The sequence below is a fragment of the Thermobia domestica genome, chromosome 3 (genome assembly GCF_964235325.1).
Source record: "Thermobia domestica chromosome 3, izTheDome1.hap1.1, whole genome shotgun sequence".
Classification (NCBI taxonomy): Eukaryota; Metazoa; Arthropoda; class Insecta; order Zygentoma; family Lepismatidae; genus Thermobia; species Thermobia domestica.
This window is the reverse complement of record NC_137456.1, coordinates 349,033,803-349,059,504: the sequence shown is the minus strand read 5'-3', so window position 1 is coordinate 349,059,504 and position 25,702 is coordinate 349,033,803. Positions and strand designations below refer to the sequence as shown.

At 36.6% G+C, this 25,702-nt stretch overlaps 1 protein-coding gene across 8 annotated transcripts in view; it reads right to left on the bottom strand.

Moving 5' to 3' along the window:
• Nucleotides 1-25,702, bottom strand: part of LOC145681289 (uncharacterized) — an 85,189-nt gene that overhangs the window by 23,812 nt on the left and 35,675 nt on the right. For all 8 annotated transcript variants that reach the window (XM_081752918.1, XM_081752923.1, XM_081752919.1 and 5 more), the window contains exon 6: nucleotides 2,055-2,387. In XM_081752918.1, the coding sequence (XP_081609044.1) occupies nucleotides 2,055-2,387 (333 nt within the window). The remainder of the gene's footprint in view (nucleotides 1-2,054; nucleotides 2,388-25,702) is intronic.

Genomic DNA, 25,702 nt, shown 5'->3' with positions numbered 1-25,702 from the left:
AGCTGCTGCTTTGAACATCAGTCATGGCTCTGCCCATCAAACCAAGGATGCTTTGCGTGGTCGCCGATTTGCCTCAGATTTAGACATGCAAAAGTGGCTTCACGAGCAACCGAAAATCTTTTATTTGGAAGGAATACGTAAGCTCGTTGACCGTTGGGCCAATTGCATTGATAAGGAGGGAGATTACGTAGAAAAATGATGTGCATAGTATTTGTAGAATGAAAAATGTAGATAATTTTTGAATTGCTCTCGTAAGTTCAACATAAGGTTGTTTTCTTACTCCAAATACTAATTAGAAGTCAAACTTCCTTTATTTGAAATACAGAAGAGCCAAATAATAATTATACACTAACCATATCTTTATTATCTCCGCATTCTGAATACACCCATAAACAAATAACCATACAGCATAATTTGAACTATCCCTATAATTATCTGAAACCAAAAACTGACTTGACTTTTTTTCTCTTTCATTTGAAGTAGCATTTGAAGTTATTATTTAATTTGGTTTTCTTTCGGAGCTTAAAGTTTTAATGTCTCTCGACGCTCTTCAAGCTTCTTTATTCTGAAAATTTTTAAAAAATAAAAAAAAAAAAAACTTTTTCGTATATTTTTCAATCTGTTTTCATTGTTTCAGGTATTCTTCATATTTTCTGTGAGCAGATAAAAAAAAATCCCTGATTTTTTTAAAAGTAGATTTCCCTGACTTTCAAAGTCAGTGTGAACCCTGGTTTTAGTTTGTTTTTCAGGTCGCCACTAACGTAATCTATTCAAAATCTTTATAAATAGGTTTCCTGTAAAGTTTCTTTGTTTTATTATTTCGCAGTCTGAAATATGAGATCAGCTGATGAGCTCGAAACATTTCGAATACATTAAAAGTTCTTTAGGAACGTAATTTATTTATTTTTCTATACAGAAACCTTTTCAGGGTGTTTACTAGATGTTTGTTTTTAAATTCCAGGCTTTCTTCAGGTTTACCAAGCTTCTACTTTTTAAAAACAAAGAAAAGTTGTTACTGTTAATATCCTCTACCAGATGGGCCGCGGTGGCTCAGTGGTAGAGCGTTCACCTCTGGTGCTTGGGGTCCCGGGTTCGATCCCAGCCACCGCCAAGTGAACTTTGTGGTGGACAAACACCGTGTGCGTGGTTTTTCTCGGGGTTCTCCCGTTTCCTTCTACTTTCTTCATTCCACCATTTCATTCATTACTCATCATCACCGTCTCCTTTAGCCTAACCGGCATATCCGTGGGACGTAAAACTCAAAGATTTCATTTCATTTTTTCCTCTACCAGAAGGCCAGTTGAGAAAAATGAACTGAAAAACGGAATCAGAGTTCTCACCTTTAACTAACGTGTGATTGATATCCCCTGATAATATCCGTCTCCCGTATCAATCATCGGCTTATCTTAACAAACAGGCAAAATATATATATATATATATATATATAAATGTTTCACTTCCTGAGCAAAAATTGTCAATTTTCCTTGATTTCCAGTTTAAGTACCATTTTCCCTGACTGGTCCCTTACTCTATCGTAAAATTTCATTTGCCAGCATTTCCCTGATTTCTAGATTTGTAATGTGGCAAAAAAATGTTTTCGAACTGCCACATAAAATGCGGATAGAAATTCCACCTAAAAACTTTCTAGGTCTATGGGAACTCAAGCGTTAAAACAAAACAAAACAAAACAAACAAACAAACAAAAACTGTCACATGCAAGTGGAAACCATGATAGAACTCAGTTCAGGTATCTCTTTGGTCGTCATCCACATACTCACAAAACAAAAGTCTTTAAGAAAAGTGAGGATTTTTCTATTATATGCCAATGAAAAGGTAAGATTGAAATCATATTAAATTTCAGGTTTTCCAGGTACAAAAATAAATTCCAGGTCAGTAGACACCCTGTTCTTTTCCTTCTTTTCGAAAAGTGTTCTTTGAGTTTAGGGATCAACTTGATTCGAATCAAATTAATCTTAATTTACGTTCATGATAACTTATTCACTTATGCAATATCAGAACAAAGAAATTATTTAAAAAAGAAAAAAATAACATACCTGACGTCCATTGAGCTGCTCGTCCTTCCTGCATTTTCTGGTGTGGAAATAAATGGAACACAAAGTTCTGTATTTACGAGACTTCATTTCTTCTGCTGTCAGATGGCCAGCATTCGTGGAATCGGCAGCAGAACGCTCATCCTGAGAATGGCTTGAAGAGGCAGAGGCGTCGCTCGAATCCATCGACGTATATCTGCTGTGGCTGTGTCGTCTGTGATGTTTGGTGTGTTTAATCACACTGCCTTCCCTCGAGTGAGACCACCGTTTTTCTAATGCTGCGGATAGCTTTTTTCGGAATTTATCATCGTCTAACAAACGATTGATTGCTTCATGCTGAAAATAGATTTAATAAAAAAATCTTTTAATTAATTTCGTTAACTCATACAACATATAGAGTTAGCACAAATGATTCATCCGTTTCGAAAAGGCTATATTTTCAAAAGTATTACAGATACACACACGAAAGATATATAAAAAGAATTACACACTCACCAAGTCTGTATTGTGTATTCCAAGTGGCAACATGAGTCCATTATCTTTCCGATCGGGTGTGGCAGTACGAGGTTAGTACCTGTCAAAAATGGAGGGAAAGCCAAAAAAAAGTTTGTGTGTGCTTGAATATGCCAGATGTTCGTCTGTTTATCTGAAGTCAGTGCTGACTTCAGGGATTTTGTCTTCCAACAAGACGGGGCAACCCCTCATTGTCACATCCCAGTTCCTGACTACCTAAACGATGTACTTCCGCATCGCTGGATTGGGCGTCTTGGTGAGAATGACCTAGCTTTGTTCCCCTGGCCTCCCAGATCTCCTGATTTAAAGCCCTGCGACTTCTTCCTGTGGGGGTAACGTCAAGGACCTTGTTTACGTACCCCCACTACTGAAATCCTTAATCGAGCTGAAAGAACGCAGGATTATGGTACAAAATGTATGGAATAAGATCGAGTATCGTCTGGACGTGTGTCGTGTCATCAAACTGACACATATTGTACATTTGTAGGGGGTGTATAAACTTGGTGAGTTTGAGCTTCTTTTTATATATCTTTCATAATTATGTGTACATGTAATCTATCTATTAAAATGCTACAATAGCAGTTAAAAGCGCCCGAGCTCCAACGTATAACTATGGCTTTCAAATCTTTCATTTACGGTTATGTGTGATTTCACGTTTAACAGAGACAAACATTTTAAGTACGAGTACTTTAAATAATCAGTTAACTAGATCTTTTTTATAAAGTTTATGATATAAAATTGTTGTTCAAAGCCTTTGTATTTTAATAAGCCTTCTCTAAAATCAATGCACATGAATTGTGCTTCCATCTTCCGAGTTCTTTTAAACTAGATTTATATGTTTGTAGGCAATCCTTTCGAGAACGAGATCTCGGAAACTACAGGCTCTAGAAAGATGACGTTTTCACTGATCGACTGGAAATTTTGCGTAGATTGTCCAGTTCTAATTGAATATTTTAAAAACATGGCCGTTATTTATTTATTACATTTTTTAGGGTACGCATGGAAGCGTTGAAATTAAAAAAAAAAATAAATAAAGCACCATATCCTACGCGTTATACATTCCAACACCACGCTGCTGTATATAGGGGTTGCATATGTCTCAGGCCATGTTTATTTCATGGCCAAATAATAATGAAAAAGGAACGATAACCATTTCTCCAGTTTAAGCAGTAAGATGAATCTATTTTTGGAGTGATTTGCCCAATGAACACCATATATAACTGCGATTATAATTAATTGCGTATGTAATGTATTTGCTTATTACATACTGCGTGCAAGAAGAAAGAAAACACTAGTCATGCATGAATTAGAAACTCCAACCGGAAGTAGGTTTAAATCTTGCAAACGGTGCGAAATATTGAGGTCCCCTTTATGATACGCCTTGCCATTTTTTTTTTTTTTTTTTTTTTAATCAAGACTTCTTTCACTTGTGTCTGTAAAGGGACATCTACAGATGTGAGGAATGAGAAGGATATATATGCTCATATGCGAATGATGCGCTGTGTAGAGAGCGCAGGTTCAGCTAGTACTTTTGAAAATACAGCTTTTTCAAAATGAATGAATCATTTATGCTAGCCTTGTATATCACACATTTTAAAAGACACGGGCTCAGGAATTCTAATTATCATCCTACTTACAGGTTTATGCAATATCTGAACACTACTTGCAATGGAATGGAACTACCTGGGCAGAGCAGTGCTTGACTGTAAAAAACCAACGATCATACGAAAAATGTAAGAAACGCGGGTTGCAATACGGTGGGGTTAATTGCCCATTCTTTTGCTCATTAGTGGTTGCCAACTCATATTGGTATTTTTATTGTTATGTCAAAGCTGTATAACTTTTGAAATTACTGCCTCCCATTCGTCACTGTCTAACCTTTTTTTAAAAAAATTTTCTTAAAGTGTATTTTTACTTCATTTTTAGTCCCTAATACACAATTTTGAATCTTATATCCTATGTTGAGACTCTTCCACATTGAACCAGAATAACAATTATGCACAAATAAACACAATCATATATTGTGAACAGGTCTTCTCGGGCTAGCAGCCAGGTAAATACTGTTATATCTTGCGACGTTTCGAGGGCTGACATCGTCCTCATCTTCAGATCTTCAGGCGAATATGATGGTGCAATAGAGTGTATGGAATATATATACTCATGTATGTATGATTGGACTCCTCTGATTGGTGGTTGAAATGGCGGGATATGATTGGTGTCCATGAAGATGAGGACGATGTCAAGAAACGTCGCAAGATATAACAATATTTACCTGGCTGCTAGCCCGAGAAGACCTATTCACAATACGTCGCCAGGAAAGCTTCAATAGATACAATCATATATATTATATATATATGACGCAACTATGTACAAAACTCTACACAATTTAGAATATCCGGGTTGTGATTATGCAAACCAATTGTACGCTGCCAGGTCTTCAATTTTGTCAAACTTCAGCACTTACATAAAACGCTTCACTTTGCTGCCTCTGAGCATAACCGGAAACTTGAGCTACCTATTCAACGTAACATCACTGAGACTCACATTTCTGAACGAAGTTGTTTCCCACACTATTCCAATTCTTATCCTCAAAGGCTACAAGAAGAAGCATTTTGTCTAAGTTTAGAAAGGAGTCTTTAGTGAACCAGTTACTTTCGGAAGTACATTTACTTAACCAGTTGTTTTCGGGCCGAAAACACGAAAATTTCAATATACCATAGAAAGATAACGAAGTTTTTATTAGTGACGTATGCTCATTGGAGAACGCGAAAAGTTTAAAATTAGCACCCACTTTTATCATGGATATGTACAAGTCCATATCTATGGATGTTACAATAAAGTGCTCCCAAAAATAGATTATGGATTTTAATGTTAGAGATTTAAAAAATCACAAAGATTTTGCTTCTGATCTGTAATAGTTACTTGACATTTGAAGAGAAAATCTTCCAAACATCATATGAACTGGTCAAGCGTTATTCTGTCTCTTCGTTTTTAGTAAATACACTGATAAACATGCATGAAACAATGCTTGCAGAAAATATTTCAATCCCCTTGCTCCCTTTAGAGTACGCGTGAAATGTTTCCTTAACTTTACTAACCAATACATTTCATATTAACGAACAATTTTAATGTCCTGAGTTGGATTTGGCCGCTTTGGAACGAATGTGTATATCCTAGTTACAAAGAAGTTTTAGGTTTTTGCAAAAGTTATATTCCCAGTCATGAAATTCCTATGCAACTGTGTCATATATACAGGGTGTCCCATAAGTTCGTTTACATAGGCCATCTCGGTAACTATTGACGATACGAAAAAATGATAAGAGAGCAATGTTATTGGAAAGTATGTGTTTTCAATCTAAAATGTTGGAATTTTCCGAATTGGACCAACCATTTTGGCTCTATACTGATATAGCGCCCAATCGTAAGGAAAAATGCAACGTTGCCATATCTTTGTTGGACAACAATGAAGGAAAGAGTTTGTAATTTGAAGTATTCTGGACCAAGGAGAATCGAAGGGGCGTCCACAATGAAGGATAATAAGAAGGGTCACAAGTGACGTCAATCCAAGGCATGGTGTCACCATCAGAAGGGAGGAGGGCAGGTACGAAAAATACATTGAATGGAATTTATTCACGACAAACTGGTATTAATGGCTACATTATGTCAACGAGACGAGACAAGAGCAATTGAATAAAATTAGAAAGGGCTAAATTCAATTCACTTTCTATTTCGTACCTGCCTTCCTTCTAATGGTGACGTCACTGCCTTAGATTGACGTCGCGTGTGATCCTTCTTCATATCCCTCATTGTGGTCGTCCATTCTATTCTCCTTGCCCAGGATACTTCAAATTACACACTCTTTCCTTCATTATTGTCCAACAACAGTATGGCAACGGTACATTTTTCTTTATCATTGAGCGCTATACCAGTGTAGAGCCTTAACGGTTGGTCCAATTTGGAAAATTTCAACATTTTAGATTGAAAACACATACTTTCCAATAGCATTGCTCTCTTATCATTTTTTCGGATCTTCAATAGTTACCGAGATAGCCTATGTAAATGGACTTATGGGACACCCTATATATATACAAAAGGGTCGTTCAAGGTTGATCGGGTGACTTTTATTACTTCCGAGGAAACAGATAGCACAAGAAGCACCAAACTGTGTCAGCTTTTCAAAGTATTCTCCGTGTGCGTCGAGGCACCGTTGCCATCGTTGTGGCAGATCCCTGATTCCTTTGGCGTAGAAAGAACTTGGTTGCCACTGGAGGACATCGTGTTTAAGGAGTGCAAACAAATGATAATCACTGGGTGCTAAACCTGGACTGTAGAGAACCGATTCAGAAGCTGTTCACAGACCGTCATGCATGTCCACTTCTGATCAAATGCCAGCTGGCGGGAAACCCACCTTGCACAGATTTTGCGGAAGCGTAAGTGGTCGTGAATGATTGTCTCAACACTCTCACACGGATATTCACCGCGGCAGCAATATCCCGCACTGTTACTCGCCGGTTATCAAGAATCATTTACTCAACACGTGCGATACTCACTAGTGTGACTTCAGTTGGGCGAATGTGTCCATGCGCTTCATTTGTCACCAGCTCCCGTCCTTCGCGAAACTGTTCACACCATTCGTATACTCTTGTCCGTGACATCGTTTGTTCATCATACTGTGCTTGCAATCTTCTGAAAATCTCAGCTGGTTTAACTTTCTCCTTCACAAGAAATTTGATTACACATCGCTGCTAAACAGCTCCAGACACACTGCTTGCCGCCATGTTCGCTGCAACTGCTGCGCATGCGCCAAATACGTCATACCGGGCGCTAGCTATTCGAGAAGGAATACATTACGTCACCCGCAAGTTTCATCATGATCCGGCTATTTATCGATTATTTACGTACGAAAGTACTGGTCAACCTTGCACGACCCTTGTATATACAGGGTGAACGTGGAAGATAAGCACAAACTCCTGGAAGTGATTCGTGACATCAAAGGAAGACAAAAAGTCCTTCTGCATCTTATCGAATTCCGTGCCATGTACAGTAAGGGACACTTCTGGATGGTACACCCATATGGAAATTTACGGCAAAAGTGTACCATCCAGAAGTTTCCCTTACTGTACAAGTGATGGGGGGGGGGGGGGCAACTTGACAATCGAATCCTGACAATTGGAACGGAACAGAAAGATGTGCCCAAACTATCTCTGTCTGCGTAACTGACTAATGTACCATTTTGCTGATGTTCACAGTCACATTTAACTAGTTTTGATCTCACGAATCACTCCCACAGTTTATGTGTATCTTTCTGTTCCGTTCCAATTGTCAGAATTCGATAACATGCATTTGTCTTCGTTCGGTGCACATCTTTCACGATCACCCGTATATTAACTATGTAATAATATGATTTTAATAATAATTTGAATTCTCAATAAACATGTTTCTCAACGTGAAAAAAAAAATCACAAATTTAATGTATATTTTCTTGCTTTAGTTGAATTCACATCCAATACTGAAAAGAAAAGGAAAAAGAACTGAACATGAATCTTGTATTTCACCTTTTACAACATGAAAAGAAATCTCTAAGTTTTACATCCCATAATTATGCCGACTAGGCTAAAGGAGACGGTGATGAGCAGGGCCTGGATCTTGTTGACCTAAAAAATTTTAAAAAGTGACCTATAAAATGACACTAAAATTCCTGTAAAATGACCCTAAAAATCACAAAAATTGACCTTAAAACTTACGTTTTCTCAAATTTTATTTCATTAAACATTGACATTTTTTAATATCCATTGGATTTTTAATTAACATTTCTCACCCATATTCAAAAAGTTTGGTTTCAATTAGTTGCAGTCAATTGATCACTTATGTCCATTGATCAGTCCATTGTACGGCATTGTAAGTATTGAAAGCGTCAGTTCACTCCCGAGTTGAAACTAGGAAGCACTCTTAAACAATAAAACTTAGCAAGTTTAGACTACATGAAAATAATAGATAAAAACACGTTTAAAGCCCTTGTACGCCTTCTAATGCATTTTTAGTTATTCATGTGATCACATTCTTTGTGGTCAATAACCCAAAACTATCTGTTTGGCCACCTATTAACCCCCGCCTTTCGTTAACCAGCTACAGTTTAGTTTTCATTAGCTTGTTAAGAATGCAGTTTTTCCACTCCAATAGTCAGGAAGAAAGAAAAGAGATTATTCAACTTCGTCTTTTCCACATCCGTAAACCGTGTTCATTTAAAGATTTCCTTATGTAGAAAAAAAGAATAAAAAGACCATAAGTGACCTAAACGTTACCCTAAAATATTAAAAAATGACCTGAAATTTCAAAACAGCAAAAAGAGACCAAAAGTTGATCCTAAAAAACTATATATTTAGAACCTAGAGTTGATGGATAACGTTTTTACTTGAACTTGCCTTCTCCTATGCGTAACAGAAGAAAGTTGACTTGTCAACAAGATCCGGGCCCTGGTGATGAGAAATAAATCAAGAAAGTGAGAGGAAACGGAAGAACCCCAAGAAAACTCACACATACGGTGTTTTGCCACCACAAAGTCCACTTGGCACGAACTAGGATCGAACCAAGGACCCCATGTACCAGAGGTGAACGCTCTTACCACTGAGCCACCGCGGCTCATGAAATGAAATTGAGACAACAGCCAGTATTAAACATTAGACAAGCATTCATCTCAGAGGGAAGTAACAAATGGAAATCATGATATAAATTAATTAGAATTATCAAACTTGAAGAAAAATTCGTAATCATGGTGATCATAGACCAAGTTGCCTATTTTAGCAGCAGCAAACATATACATGCCTTGTAACCCTGAAGTTTCTTTATTTTTTTTTTTTTTTTTTTTTTTTTTTTTTAATTTTAAGCATGAGAGTAACTGAATGAATATCCAGAAACAAAATCACTATATCGGTATCCTAAACTATCAATCAGTTACCAAAATGATAATGAATACTATATTCATTAAAAAAAAAATCGTCGTATATGCTTGATTATTCCCCATAGATCTTTCATTAGTGAACTCAAAATAAAGACTTTATTCTGCCCAAATTTATTATGTTTTAGAAGAAGAGTTTTTACCCAGAAATTTATAATCAGTGGTGCGATTTCCATGATATGCCAAACATATGTGACGCTAGATAAATTTACCAACACATTCGCATATCACCCAATACATGATTATTTCAAATAAGCCAATAATGATACGAAATAATTTAATGGTTTAGTTTAAGTTCAGAATAGCGCTGACCCTTTACGAAAGATTCTTCGGTAACACAATAACTATTAGTTCCCAATAATCAACTGTAATGAACTTTCATAACTGTTAGGCGCCATATTGTCTGTTGATATCCTTAGAGTATATTATATTTTAAATAGTCAAAACTTTACCTGAGCACTGGTAAATCTATATTAAAAACATACAGTTTGCACACACAATAATTCAAACCTTCCAATCCATTACTGTTGGAATACTGGTGTCATCCATGAAGTAATCCAAAGGTGTTTAGTTTTCTGCCTATCCCCACTTCTTCCTCAAGATGGCGTCGGTAAGAATGAGTGCACTTTCTGCACTAAGAGTGAGTTGTATTACCAAAAGAATGGTTTAAAGGCTCTCTCGTTCTGTTAATGTTCTAGATTTTATCCAAATCTTATAATTTAGGAAGGTTGTCCAAAAACTGCGTAATTTTTATAGCAATTTTTATTTTCGAGGGACTTCACTCACTCACTCCGTTAGTGTACACTTCTTCTTCTTCTTCTTCTTCTTGTTCACTTCCTGTATGAATGACGTGACTACACGCACACAGTAAACACATTCCAGTTTAGTAATGTTCAACGGTTATATATATATTATCATCATCCAGGAAGTTCCTTTCTCAATAATCAAACTAAAACGTATATTGTTCATTCAATTTCTAATTACAAGACTTGTTAGAAATTAATTTTTGCTTCTCAATTACTTCCCTCTAATAACTTCCGTGACGTGTCACTTCCAGCGGTAACAACTGAATAACGCCAGTCAAATGCCTTTTATAGATAAATACGAGGTTCAGTCAAATAGTTAGTTGCACTGCTGAAGAAAATAAAACAGGACAGAAATTTTACAATAACTTTATTTGTATCGTGAAGTTCCATTTACAATCTACGTTTCTACATATTTACCTCCGTTATTTAAGCATTTGTCGAGGCGTGGTACAAGTTTTTCTATGCATTCTGCTAAGAAATCACATCCAATGTCCGATAACCATTCTTGGGCTGCAGCTTTCACCTCGTCATCCGAGTGGTATTGTCGCTTTGAAGGTTCGTCTTTCATGGGACCAAATACATGGAAGTCACACGGTGAAAGGTCTGGGCTATAAGAAGGGTGATGGTCTTCCCCTTCGCGATAGCTTGACGTGACATTGCATTTTCACCACACACTTCATGCAGCTGCCGATAAATATCAGTGCAGTTACACCTTTTCGCCCCCCCCCCCAAAAAAAAAACGAATCACTGCACGCGGACGCCACTTGCAGCTATCGAGACATGTTTATCAGTGGCGGCTGGTACTATCTGTTGCATGGTTGTGCAACCGGATATTTTTTTTTTAATACTAAAGATATTTTTAGGTATTAAAGTAGTGTATCAGTAAAAAATAAACCTTTGCTCTTGAGCGCAAGACAGTCAGTATTGATGCATTTCTAAAAAATTGAATTAAAAAAAAACTGAAAGAAAGAGAGAGATTTACATTTTCAGTTGCAGCGAGCGTTGCCACTGGAAGCAGTAACCTTGAGAATATATCGGCGAGCGCCTATCTTTTAACATGTGGTGCCTGCTTGCAGTTGCAGCTCGTTTCGCAACTGGTGTATCTTCAGCTTCTGTAATAGTTACGAATTCCTCCGCTTGGCAGCGCTTGACTTTAATTGATAGGGAGACATACAGACGCTTGGAAGAAAGAAGCTATTCACAAAACAAACTCGCAAAGAACAATTACGCGTCTGGTGGTAGTATTGTTTGTTTCTTTCTTAATATCGGGGGAGTTTTGCCCTCCCAAAGTTGGGTGGTTGTGGTTCTAAATATTCATTATGATTAAAACAGAGGAATTATCAAGATATAAAATAATTCTGTATTTTAATTTTCTGCTCGTATCGGTGCAGTTTTTAAGAATGTTTACTGCCTCAAGAACTGTCCCTATCGGTTCTCTTTCAAGCAAGATGTTTTCCTTTTTCCGGGGGGGGGAGGTATTGTCATATTAACAGCCATAAAATCAAGAGATTCCAACATGGAACACCAGGCAGTATGTCTAATGAAAAACTAAAGTGTAAATGTAGTCAACGGGACTTAATACTGTATTTATGATATTTCTTCCCACTCCACCCAGTTAAGTAATTTGTAATCAATTTCTCATCAATACTTTTTATGGCTATATGCTAAAGATGATGAGAATGAATGAAATGTTGGAAGTGGGAGGAAACACACGTACGGTGTTCGTCCAACACGAAGCCCACTTGACGCGACCTGGAATCAAACCAGGGGCCGCAAGTAATTTAGAATATAGGAAATAATTTGTGACACTGAAAGAACAATAATATTACTATGCACAGAAATATACATATTTTTTTTTTGTTTAAGAGGTTGCTTGATTTTGTTTTCACAAAATTTCTCCAATTTAAAACATCGTTACAGTTAAGAACTGAAATAAAGAAGACTCAATAGTCAAACATACATGCAATATGATGTACAGAATGAATGGTAAACTAATCAAATCAAATGAACATTGATAATAGCAGAAATATCTAGTCCTTGCAATCGCAGTTCGTTCTCTTTTTTTCTACTTTGAGATATATATATATATATCTACCATTCCCAAAAGAGAAATTCCTATACTCAAGATATTTTCAGCATCAGATTCAGTGATTTCGAATTCACGGTTAATTCCCATCGATTGCAAACTAACAAATCATTCTAAATATTAATATTTAGTAAATCATGTCTCGAAGGAGAAAAAGTCCTACCACTGGTCTAATTTCTAGCTCTGTGTCTTTCATGCACATGATCCCGTGTTCGATTTCCGGCAAAAAGCATAAAAAAAAAAAATGTCAAATCATTCACTTTCAATAATCATCTGTCTTCTTTAGCCTAATTTGTTGGAATGTTAAACTATTTTTTTTTATTATTATTTTCGAAGGAAAACATTAGATTTCATGCTTCTTTATAGTAGAACAGCAGACAAAAATACGTGGTTACTGAAAATGGACTTTTTGTACCTTATATTCATACAAAGAAATGCTAACAAAATGCGTATTGTCGGAGGAGAGACGTGTTTCTGTACCCTAAAGAGAATAAAGCGGAAAATATTTGCGGTATCGATGCTTTTTATTCAGAAAAAACTTGGCGAGCAGCATTTCAGATTTCAATGAAGTCAAAAAAAAACTGAAGCTCGAAAAGAACGAAGAAAGACCTTTTATTTTAAAATAATGCATACTTTAATTAATTAAATAATTTTTGTTTAACTGCTTGCTTGAATATATGCAATTTCCTTGCTTTTTTTTTCTTCTTTTGGGGTTAACGCCATCATTCATGGTTTACAGCACATACTATATATTCGATTTAACTCTTGTTCAATAACACGAGTATAGAAGTTTTGTACCTGGGTATATAAGTAGTTTATGAACGTACATTGATAGTGGTTGTTTCAAATAAAGGAAATAGCTTATATATTAAATCAATATTAGAGAATACACTTTAATCAATAAATATACAAATATAGCTTAAAAAGACTTTCCTCTTCATATTTCCTGAATATTTTTTGGATAAAACTCAAGAATGCTGGGGGAGGGAAACATTTGAGCGTATCTACATACCTTTGATATTGCAACCGGTGCTTCTACAGACTACGAACCGCTACTGATGTTTATGACTGATTATCAAAACACCTTCACTTGCCGCTACGTCACACGATACAGCTACATGTCTGCAGTGTTGCCACACAGTTTCATCAAAATAGCCTTTAACCGAAAATATTTACAAAGGAGTGCAACTAACTTTCTGATTGACCGACGTATTATTAGCACTAGTCAGGTTTAAAAATAAAATTTTAACTTTCTTATATGTTTTTACCTCTTTGCCTACAAAGGTTTAGTGTTCTAATCATATTTAAATATTGCCGTTATAATTTTTCATTACAACGTATAGCAAAAGGGAAGGAAACAACATGTAAACCGTATTGTTTACATTAAAAGAAATAGTAAACATCCGCCCTCTGTAATGTGATTACTTGATTTTTTTAAAGCAACAATCTTTCGTTTACTTTTCATCTGCAGAGTATAAATTATATTCCCGCATATATATATATATATATATATAATTATGCTTTTCGGAGTTATAGGCTGTCGAAATCATAAAAAAAAAACGAACTTTACAAGTCCATACCTCCAATACTGTGGGACCTACCGTAGTCGATCAAGACTTTATTCAGGAACTCGTATGTGCCCTATTCAAATATCCGTATTTCAGAATACTGCGGTACTTCCATAACAATTTTTATAGAGGTGAGTACTTCAAATTATATGCCTGTAGCCTTCAAATTATATGTCTCTATAAAAAATGTTGCGTGTTTACCTTAGGATTCTAAAACATTTAGTTTTGGATAGCGCACATATTACTTCCTAAGTGAAGTCTTGATCCGACTATGGTAGGTCCCATAGTTTTGGAGCTATCCCAAATTCCCAAACGTTGTCGGTGTTGTTTTGAAACACACTGAAACAAGCGCTGGCTCCCTTTTCCTGAAGCCGCTAGTATGACTTGTTTACACAGTAGAAGACGGTGTTTTCACAGAGATGCCAATGGCTTAAAGCGTTAGGAAACTAAACGTGTTAGAGACAAAACCAGAAAGTAATCGAGAGGGAGAGGCAGTATCGATAGTAGATAATACATGTTGTTAGTGCTCGGTATATTATCATTTTTAAACGATCAGCACACGAACAACAGAAGGAATTATTTCAGAAATAACAAAAACTTGTGTTTTCTTCTAATATTAAACAAGACGACATGACCATTTGAAAATAATTTATTATTATTATTTAATAGTTAAGATGCATTCGTTGTGTCAGTGGCGTCGCAAGCGGTGGGCGATGACCCAGGGCCTCGCGCTTTAGAGACCTCACAAAGACCAATGAGCCTAAATACAATTTGACATTGACTTTTATAAAGACCCATCGAATTCAATAATTAATAATGTAAATATAAACAATTATGAATTCGGATTTGTTTACTTAAAACATTACATACTGGTGGCTTCAAACAAACTTATCATCTACTCTTGTAATATTATGCCACTAACATAGCCGACAGGCACTGAGCTTACTTTAACGTTGCAATAATGAAAGTAAATAAGTCTTTCGTTTGTTTAGCACTAATAACATCGTTGAGATTAATTGATTTCGAGAATTTATTATTTATTAGCTATTTGAAAAAAAAAAAGTGTTACAAATTTTTCTTGTTCAGGGATCCATGAACATTTCTCACCGAGGGAATCGTAATAATTTACTACACCGCTAGCTGCGTAATATGTCGGAGAATACAATATATATAATATATATATATATATATATATATATATATATATATATATATCTGGAGAATACCCTAACACAAATATAGGGTTACTCCCTATATATCGGTACATATCTTTGTTCACCAATGGAAGAATCATTGAAAGAAAAACAACACAAAGCGAACAATAAGCCCACGAACACATAAATTAATTATAGAATAATCACAAATAATCAAATCAACGTACAGATTAACAATAAGGGTGCCCCAAATTAGCATACCTTATTATACTTAATGTTATGTTATTGGAAAACGGTACGTAACACGCATTTCCATAAAAGCGTAGTGATAAAAACCCATATAAATCTTAGATCCGTCTCACCCTTAGGATAAGCCCTTCACCAAAGTAACACGATAAAAACGATGTAGACACTAACTCACTTCACAGCCTATGGAACCCGGAGGTTCAATGCTGCGTTCACAAAAGCTCTCCACTAACTTAGCCAATCGGATCCAGTTTCTACTCTGTACCCCTATTTCTGCGAGATTCATCTTAATATTGCCCTCCCATCTGCGCCTAGGTCTTCCTAATGGTTGTTTTCCGATTGGATTTCTAGTTAAAACTTTGAAAACGTTCCTACTTTCTTTCGTTCTAGCTACATAACCTGTTCACCTGAACCTCCTAGACTTAATAACCCTAAAAAAAACGTATAAATTATGCAGCAGATTCTCGTTTGAAGTTTCCGGCATTCCCCGTTTCTCTTGAGTTCTAATATTAGTCTCAGGGTTTTATTCTCAAATACCATCAATCTGCGTTCTTCTCTCAGAGTAAGCGACCATCTTTCGCAACCATACAGCACAACAAGCATCATTATCGTTTTATATATTTTAAGCTTCAAATTCCTCGACAGAATTTGCGACGACAAAAGATTTTGAACTAATGTGGGTAGTATGTTCTAAAATTAATTTGAGGGTGACGGTGGCTCAGTGGTAGAGCGTTTACCTCTGGTATGTGGGATTCCTGGTTCGATCCCCGACTATGTAAGTTTGTGATGGACAACATTGTGTTCATAGGTTTTCTCGGGGTACTCCCGTTTCCTCCGCATTCTCATTCCACCAATTCTTCCAACATCATTCACTTGCTTTAGTCACTGTCTCCTTAGCCTACATAATGGTGAAACGTTAAACTGAAAGAATAAAATTAATTTGGAACGTATATACTAATGAAAGGAAGAAACAACCGATTTTTTTTTACTTTACACACCATTCCTCTGTAGCTATGAATTCTAATGCAGAATTCTGCCGGAGATCCCAGGTTCGAATCTCGTCGTCTGTTACTTTTTCACTTTTTGCGTTAGAATTCACACCTCTAGAGAATTTGATGTGTAAGTAAAAAATCGGTTGTTTCCTCCTTTCACTAGTATATACGAAACTTCAACCGTCACAAGTTGTCAGTATATGGACACAGGATTGTCCAATTACTGCACAGATCTGTAGTACAACCCGAGATGAGAGCACCGACCTCGAGAGTGACAGAGTAAGTGGCTGTTCTGGGAGGCAGGTTGGGTGGCATAGTGGTTAACGCATCGGGACGGTATGCCGAAGATCCCGGATTCGAGTCTGGGTCCAGTCAGTGATTTTTTCACTCTTTGCGTTTTAATTTGGAACGATTCAGTCGCTTTCCCGACACGCGATCACAAACAATAGACATCGCTATCAATGTGACGAAAAAAATTACCCTCTTTCCCTCTTAAAACGAGAGTTTTGAAAACCGTTTGGATACGTATTTGCGTAATTTGTAATGAGTTAATATACCTGGTATCATCTTCCTAACTTGGTGTGCTCGTGAGATACGCATGAAGTTTGTCCGCTAAATGTACCAAATCTTACGTTGAGACATTTCTGAGTAGAAAAGAATATTTTTTATTCTACAAGAATAGAATATTTTTTGTTCTATTGTCATTAAACAACGCATGTTGGAATAGGTAGCGTCAATAATATTTAAAAATCAGACTGTTATAACTCACATTTTTTCTTCAAATTCATTAATACGAGGCGCGTTCGGAAAGTAACCTTCATTGGTCACTGTGCGTGAAATAGTTGGGGCAGCACTGCCATTTTTACACAGATATGCGTAGTAGATCAGTCTGCATTCAGCCGTGGAAGAGTGACAGTTGTCTGATCACTAGTTCCACTTTTGTAGCGTCTCAAAATGTGTGCTGCAATAGAAAACCCCGCCAAGTGCGAGGTGCACGCTGTTATACGTTTTCTTACAGCAAAACAATATTTATCAGCAGCTATTCATCGGGAACTTTGTGCCATGTATGGACCGAGTGTAATAAGTGGAGTTGTTCGTGAATGGGTTCGTTCATTTAAAAGTAGACGAACAAACATTCATGACGAAGAGAGGAGTGACAGGCCATCAGTGGTCACTAATGAACTCGTTCAGAAAATTGATGGAAAAGTTCATGAAAATCGATGTTTCACAATCTCAGAGCTTTCCGATGAATTTCCACAAATTTCTAGGACTGTTATATGACGTAGTAACACAGACGTTAGGCTACAGGAAGTACTGTGGCTCAAGGCAGAGACGGGAGATTTTTATGCTGACGGAATTTCTAAACTAGTACAGAGATATGATAAGTGCTTGAATGTTTATGGAAACTATGTTGAAAAATAGACCAAAGTAGTTGTTTTCAGATGTGTATAATAAATTCTTCAACCAATCGGAGGTTACTTTCCGAAAGGCCCTCGTACTATAAATAACATTTACAAGAAATGCTTTACAATACTTTTCAAAATCGGCATTACATATCCCTCGAATATGTACTGGTAATGCATTGTACAGTTTCATGTCAGTATATTTATAGCCTCATTGGGCTGTATTCAAGTCTAACATGTGGGATATTTAAATCATTTTTACGTCTTGGATTATATGAGTGAACATTATTGCGATAACCATCCTGATTTTCTCTAACGTGCATTAGGCATCTAAAAATGTATAAAGAGGAAATTGTTATGATCTGCATTTCCTTAAAGAATGGTCTACATGATACAATTGTTATAGTACAGGGAATCGTTATGAACATAAATATTGTAATGTATAACGGTTGGCTGGTTTAAACCTTGGTTAAACCAGCTGATTTTCCAAAAAAAACTGGTTTAAACCAAAAAACGAAAAATGTCCGTAAAAGGGTATGTGTTCGTAAAATCTTGATGAATACACATCTGTGAGTTATCACGTTTCACTCTCGTATATTAGTATTATATTCAGATCCAAATTCCCCAGTCATTTCTCAAAGAGATTATACTACCAAAGCAACTTCTTTTTTTTTTTTTTTTTTTTTTTTAATAAGTTTAAGAGTTTCTTTTGTGATTTTTTATAGTTTGTTATTGTTATGCAATTGCAATCAAAGACAAACCCCAAATATTGTTTCATTTTAATATTGTTTACTATTGGTAAAATACTTCGAAACGCCGTAGTTTTATTATTTTTTTTATTTTTTTTTTGCGGGCGGGGGGGGGGGGGGGTGTCATACAAACCCTACGAGAGGCATTTATTGAAATCAGAAGTATCTTTGGTATCTATTTATGTATAAATGAGTCTGAGCCAAAGTGGACTCAAATAATTCTTATCTTTATTCACTTTTCTTACTGATATACAAATTAAGTAGTTGTATTTCTTTAACTTGGATTCATAAAAGTCGTAGTGAACTAATTTGGACTAAATTAGTTCCTCTGTACTCTTCAGGATTTTGGAATTGTCCATATGTAATTCTGTATAATGGTTTCATTTCTGCAACTGTTTATCTTTTTGTCCTTTTGAAATGATTCTTGATAATTATATTAACAAGTATGTGGAGATCAGTACACCGTATTTTTTACCAGGAGTCCTTCGTGAGTGAGTCGGTAGACGTATCGCATTTATGCCCAATTTGTTCCGGTTTCGAGGTTCAAATGGAGGACAATTTCTGTCTCGGATGTAAGCCGAATAGCCCTTTTTATTCCGCTTTAAGCTTATATGCCCCCTTTCAGCATAACCTGATTGTTGTATAATAACATCCAGGCGCAACAAGCTTATTTATGTCCATATGTGATATAAATACATAAAACAAATTATTTAAACCACAACACCTGGTTTAAATCATAAAAACTTCTTTTTTTTTTCAATAAAATCCATGGTTTTCACCATCCCTGTAATGTCCCATATGCTTGTGTTTACAAACATTCTACACGTGTTCCTATTTATAAACAACAATCACGTGCACTTTACAATGGAATACTATCCCTTATGTTGGAATACTACAGTAGCAAACGACGGAGACAACAGCGACAATACCAGTCACATAACGAGAGGGAACAGCAGCGCCACCGCCTCACCTTGGCCAATCTCTCCTTTAGCTTGCCTAGAGCTTTAGGATATACCCGACCTAATCGTGTAGTTTGCTTCGGAGCTCTGTCATAATTTCCAACCTCAGTCACTTAGCTTGGTGCGAGGTCTGCGATTTTTACCCCCCTCTCTGCTTGTTTCGGAGCACTGGGAATTCCTAATCCACTCCACCTAGCTTGCTCGGAGCTCTGTTGAGATCCTGCCCTAGACTGCTCGGGCTTTGAGTTACCTTTCTCTACTTTGTATTAGAGAAATTACATTATTGTACTATTCTTGTAGAATACTGTTTATAAAAGATTTTCATAATAAAACCGGTAATGAGAGTCGATTCCGGACCATAATTTACCCTAGCACAGCTCTACCTATTGCTGCACAAGCAAAACTTGACAATATTATCAAATCAAAGATGTAGTACAAAATTAGTAAAATAAATCATAAAATAAAGTTTAGGAAATTTCTATTTGTACCCTAAGTTTTCAGACTCACGATTTGTACACACTGTCTTTAGAACAAAGCACATTCTTCCCAAAGATATCAAATACATGTCTCACGGACGCAAAATTAGGGAAAAACAATTAGGAAACTCTCCGAAAACAGGTTTAAAAGAAAGATGTCCCCCATATGCATCTTGGCATGCACACTGCCTTCCTCTGCACGAACACAAGTAAATCTGAGTCTTCGAAGTCTATCTACGACGACCGTTCGGAAAGTAACTTCTGACTGGTTGAAAAAGAAACACCAAAGTAAGGAAGAATAATTTATTATATACATCTGGAAACAACCACTCTGCTCTATTTTTCAACATAGGTTTCATAAACATTCAAGCACTTGTCATATATCTGCACTAGTTTACAAATTCCATCAGCATAAACAGCTCCCGCCTATGTCTTGAGTCAGTCTGTGACGGCATCTTTCAGTTTCTTATCTTCACCAAAGCGCTGAGATCCAAGCCACTTCTTCATATGCATGAAGAGAGTGTGAAACGTTAATTTTCACTAACTTCCTCGTCCATTTTCTGAATGAGTTCATCAATAACCACCGATGACCTGCTCCTCCTCTTTTCGTCATAAATGTTTGTTCGTCCACCTTTAAATGAACGAACTCATTCACGAACAATTTCTTCACTCATCACACTTGGTCCACAACCCATCACACGGAACAAAGTTCCCGATGAATAACTTCTGCCGAATATTCTTTCAGGGTGTCTACTAAAATTCCAAAATGAAACTTCGTGACTTTTTCATGACCTTTTCTTTATCAAACTATAAAATTTTACAATATTCTCAAGAGCGAATTTGGTTGCGAATTAGGCCGAATTTTCATGCATGCGATAGAAGCTTGCTTTGCTTGCGATTTTGGTAGCATCTAACGTCGACCACATACATTTTCGGTGGTTAATTTTGACTTTTCTACAACAAAATTTTCCAATCTGTACTTATATTTGTACAGATAAACAAAAATCGTGACCAGAAAGAAACTTCGTGACTTTTTCTTGACTTTCATAACCATTTTCTGATTTCGTGACTTTTTCATAACTCGTGACTTACGTGACCGATAGACACCCTGTCTTTTGCCGTAAGAAAACGTATAACAGCTTGCACCTCGCACTTGGCGGGGTTTTCTATTGCAACACACATTTTGAGACGCTACAGAAGTGGAACTAGTGATCAGACAATCTTCACTCTACCACAGCTGGATGCAGACTGATCTATCGCGCGCATCTGTGCAAAGATGGTAGTGTTGCCCCACTACTTCAGGCAGAGTAATCAATCGGAGGTTAGTTTCCGAACGCGCCTCGTATATTCGTTGACTACTCAGCACAATTACCTACTTCGTAGGTAAGTATAGTTGCCGCACGTTTCTACAGTACCAGCTGATACTACTAGCAAATTTCATCCTGAAGTGCCTCTCTGACAAGTAAAGGGTCTAAATGGATGAATCGAGTTGCGGGATGAGACTTAGTTAGATTGATAGAGGATGTGAAAATTTGTATATGTGCAAAGTTATACCGGCTGAGCACCATAAGAAACGAAGGGAGAGGGGGTCAAAGTTGGTGGGAGAAGGGTTATGCTATGTTATTAAATAATGTAATAATATACAAGTTGGATATCAAATTTCACTGTTAGTTTTCTTGGTTTGTAAATATGTTTAACTTACATATATATTCGTAATAATCCAGACTTTCAACATACGAGTATCAGTCTCCTAGATTTTCGTAAATAACTATAAAGATGATTCTAAATCTTCCAAGTAAGTGCAGATAACGATCAGTAAAGTTCATAATTGACTTTTTGAGAACATGCTGACCCTAATTGACATATCACATGACTACTTTTCCATTTCAAAAAATATCACAGATTTCAAAATGGTGGATTTCAAGATGGCGGCGGAGGTTCGTGATCTACTCTGCCTATTCTTCTTTTGCCAATATGTGAAACTACCACCGTTTGTGCTATCTATCTTTCACTATTTTCACGATTCAACAGTTTATTTGATGTATTTAATAATATAGCATAGCCCTTCTCCCACCAACTTTGACCCCCCTCCCCCTCCGTTTCTTATGGCGCTCAGCCGCTATAACTTTGCACATATACATATTTTCACATCCTCTATCAAGCTAACTAAGTCTCGTTACGCAACTCGATTCATCCATTTTAGACCCTTTACTTGTGAGACCAGAAAAAATGGTTTTATTTGAACGTACTTAAAGCTTTTCGCTAGGATCTGCTTCCAACGTGATTGCTTTTCAGTAGCTTACCAGTGGCACAAATGTTTCTTCACATGTGATGAATGCACATGCACTATACCTACATACCCATGCTCCTAATCTGCATACCAATATTCAAATTAACCGAGGAATTATATATGTAAATGATAGCCGTTTACATATGTGTATTATTCGTAAATCCAAGTGAATTCAAAAAATATTCAAAGGTTGGTTGCTGCATATCAATTTCAGTTCGTATGATAGGGAGCTAAGGTAACTGAACTTCTGATTTCGAGTTGTTTTCATCCATAGAGCCCTGGCAATAACTAAAGAAACTTCAGGTTAATGCAGTGTATAAGAAAACGATTCATACTAGAGCATAGTAATATTTTTCCATAGGTAGACAGCTTGTAAGCTAGAGGCATAGATCCTGGGGCTTCACATACCAGTAGCGTCAATCTATGCTAAATGATCGAGAAAATACAAAAATTGCCGCTCAACCTTTTCAAATAATAATAATAATAATAATAATAATAATAATAATAATAATAATAATAATAATAATAATAATAATTTCTTCAGAAATGTTGAGTTGATATAAGAGTACTTCAAAACCACAATTAATTATTTTTTACAACATCCGATGGCGGCGCAGTGGCTGCCGCCATTTTGCGTTTTCTCAATTTCAGGCGTTTACGTTGTTTTGAATATCTCAGCATGTCTTTGTCCTATCAAATGTGAAATTGCTGGGTCTCTCCAACTTGTGCAGAGCTAAAACTTTATTCTCTTAACTTTTTTGCCTAAAACCATTTGAAAAGAGTGAAATCAGGGCCTACAGTACCAACATTTTTGGACATTGAAGACATGTTTGGGAAGAGGAAACAACTGACGTAGAGGTCTGAATTTGTGTGTGCATGTAGTGCGGGTTCATAAGTTTACACACAAAAATTTGGAGACCTGTAACTGCTCCCAGAGGCCTGAAAAAAAAATTATAAAGTTGGGGAATTATACCAATTCAGCATATTTCACTGCCCAATATCTCCAATGGGCCTGGATTAAAAAAAAAAAAAAAAAAAAAAAAAAAAAAAAAAAAAAAAAAAAACTGAAACTTTGGGAATAGTTAGTCCTTTAGTATACCATAACACACACAATACACAATAGCGCGTTTTGTGTTTTTGAGCAAAAGGGGGTCAAAGTATTAGGGAATGACGTCATACTCCAGGAATTGTTTTGTTCACAAATTCAACTGGAAATTCGTTGTTGTTAAGTAAAATAAAGTAAGATGATTTTTTAGTCCAGTCAAGGCTCTCAAGCTCCTTTCTCTCCAAGTTGTGACTCATTGTCTTATCAACCACAACAGCCGCACAGGTGAAGAATACTGCCATCAGCAGAAGGCGAGAAAAGTCAAAATGCACACTTGGCAGAAAGTTCGTAAGTACTCATTGCTCTTGCTGCTTGCTATATCAATGATATTCAATTCTGTTTATACTTGTTTTAACTGTCAACTCATGCAGAAGGCTGTTGTCCTTTCGTTTACATTCCTTTCGTTAGAAGAGACTGTTGTCTACATTCCCCAGTCAGTATCTAGTGAGTGAGCGTTCACTGACTGGAGAATACAGATCAAACGAAAAAATGAAATGAAATCTTTAATTTTACGTCCCACGATTATGCCGGTTAGGCTAAAGGAGACGGTGATGATGAGAGATGAGTGAAATGGTGGAATGAAGAAAGTGAGAGGAAACGGGAGAACCCCGAGAAAACCCACGAGCACGGTGTTTGTCCACCACAAAGTCCACACGGCGCGAGCTGGGATCGAACCAGGGACCCCAAGCACCGGAGGTGAACGCTCTACCATTGAGCCACCGCGCCCCCCACAGATCAAACGAAAGGACAACAGTCTTCTGCATGAGTTGACAGTTAAAACAAGAATAAACAGAATTGAATATCATTGATAAAGCAAGCAGCAAGAGCAATGAGTACTTACGGACTTTCTGCCAAGTGTGCATTTTGACTTTTCTCGCCTTCTGCTGATGGCGGCATTCTTCAACCAGTGCGGCTGTGGTTGATAAGACAGTGAGTCACAACTAGAGGAAAGAAACGAGCTTGAGAGCCTTGACTGGACTAAAAATTCATCTTACTTTATTTTACTTAAAAACGAATTTCTAGTTGAATTTGTGAACAAAACACTTCCTGGAGTATGACGTCATTCCCTAATACTTTGACCCCCTTTTGCTCAAAAACACAAAACACGCTGTTGTGTGTGTTATGGTATACTAAAGGACTAACTATTCCCCAAGTTTCAGTTTTTTTTTTCTTTGTTTCTTAATCCAGGCCCATTGGAGATATTGGGAAGTGAAATATGCTGAGTTGGTATAATTCCCCAACTTTGTGATTTTTTTTCCAGGCCTTTGGGAGCAGCTACAGGTCTCCAAATTTTTGTGTGTAAACTTATGACCCCGTACTACATGCACACACAAATTCAGACCTCTACGGCAGTTGTTTCCTCTTCCCAAACATGTCTTCTATGTTCAAAAATGGCACTGTAGGCCCTGAAGTACTCTGATATAGTATAAACATTCATGAAAAAAATAGATTTTTTGAAGATGGTCGGGCGGTATGCTTGATCACTTAGAATGGATTGACTCAGTACCAATTACTATAAATCATGTAAGAGGACGCTACGAGCTGAGAAAGGTCGTAATCATCATTATCAGATTGGCTAGCAATTCCTCTACACTAGACGCTATTCCGGACATGCCATTTGAAAATGACACAATTACTGAAAATGTTGTATGAAAAATAAACATATGTAAGCCAAAGTTACTTTTGAAATAACCGAAATGATGTTTTAAATTTATAAAACGCTGTCCCATTCCGAACTTTTCTTCTAATTTATAAAGATCAACATAACTCTAGCATCTGTGACCTGCTATTCTGCTCACAGCAGAAAACAAAAGTCTAGGCTTAAATAACCGTTGAACAAATGACTACAACTATTTGAAAACAATATGACTATCAGAGTATAAAATAAATAAATAAGAACTCCATTATGGATAAAGAAACTAACCACGAACGTTGCATACCAATACCAAGGAAAGCTACAGTACAAGTTCAGGACGTTTCTATATTCAAGACAAGTAGAAGTGAGCACTTGAACTTTTCTCTCTCCTACAAGGCTTAAATAGTGTAAATATTAGTAATTGTGCAGTTCATTTCACATGATTGTTTAGAATGAGACTGCGAAATCTTTAACGTTCTATGCTTCAGTTCTTTAGCCTAAAGAGACTGTAAAACCTTTAATAATCTATGCTTCTGTTCTTTAGCCTAAATAGAGACTGAAATCTTTAACGCTTTATGTTCTTTAGCCTAAATTAGACTGTGAAACTTTTAATACTCTATCCTCTGCGGACACCGAGTGTCGTATACGACACACAAAATTAGCATTATTTGTCCTGATAGAGCGACAATGGCACATACGTCACGCGTATTTTG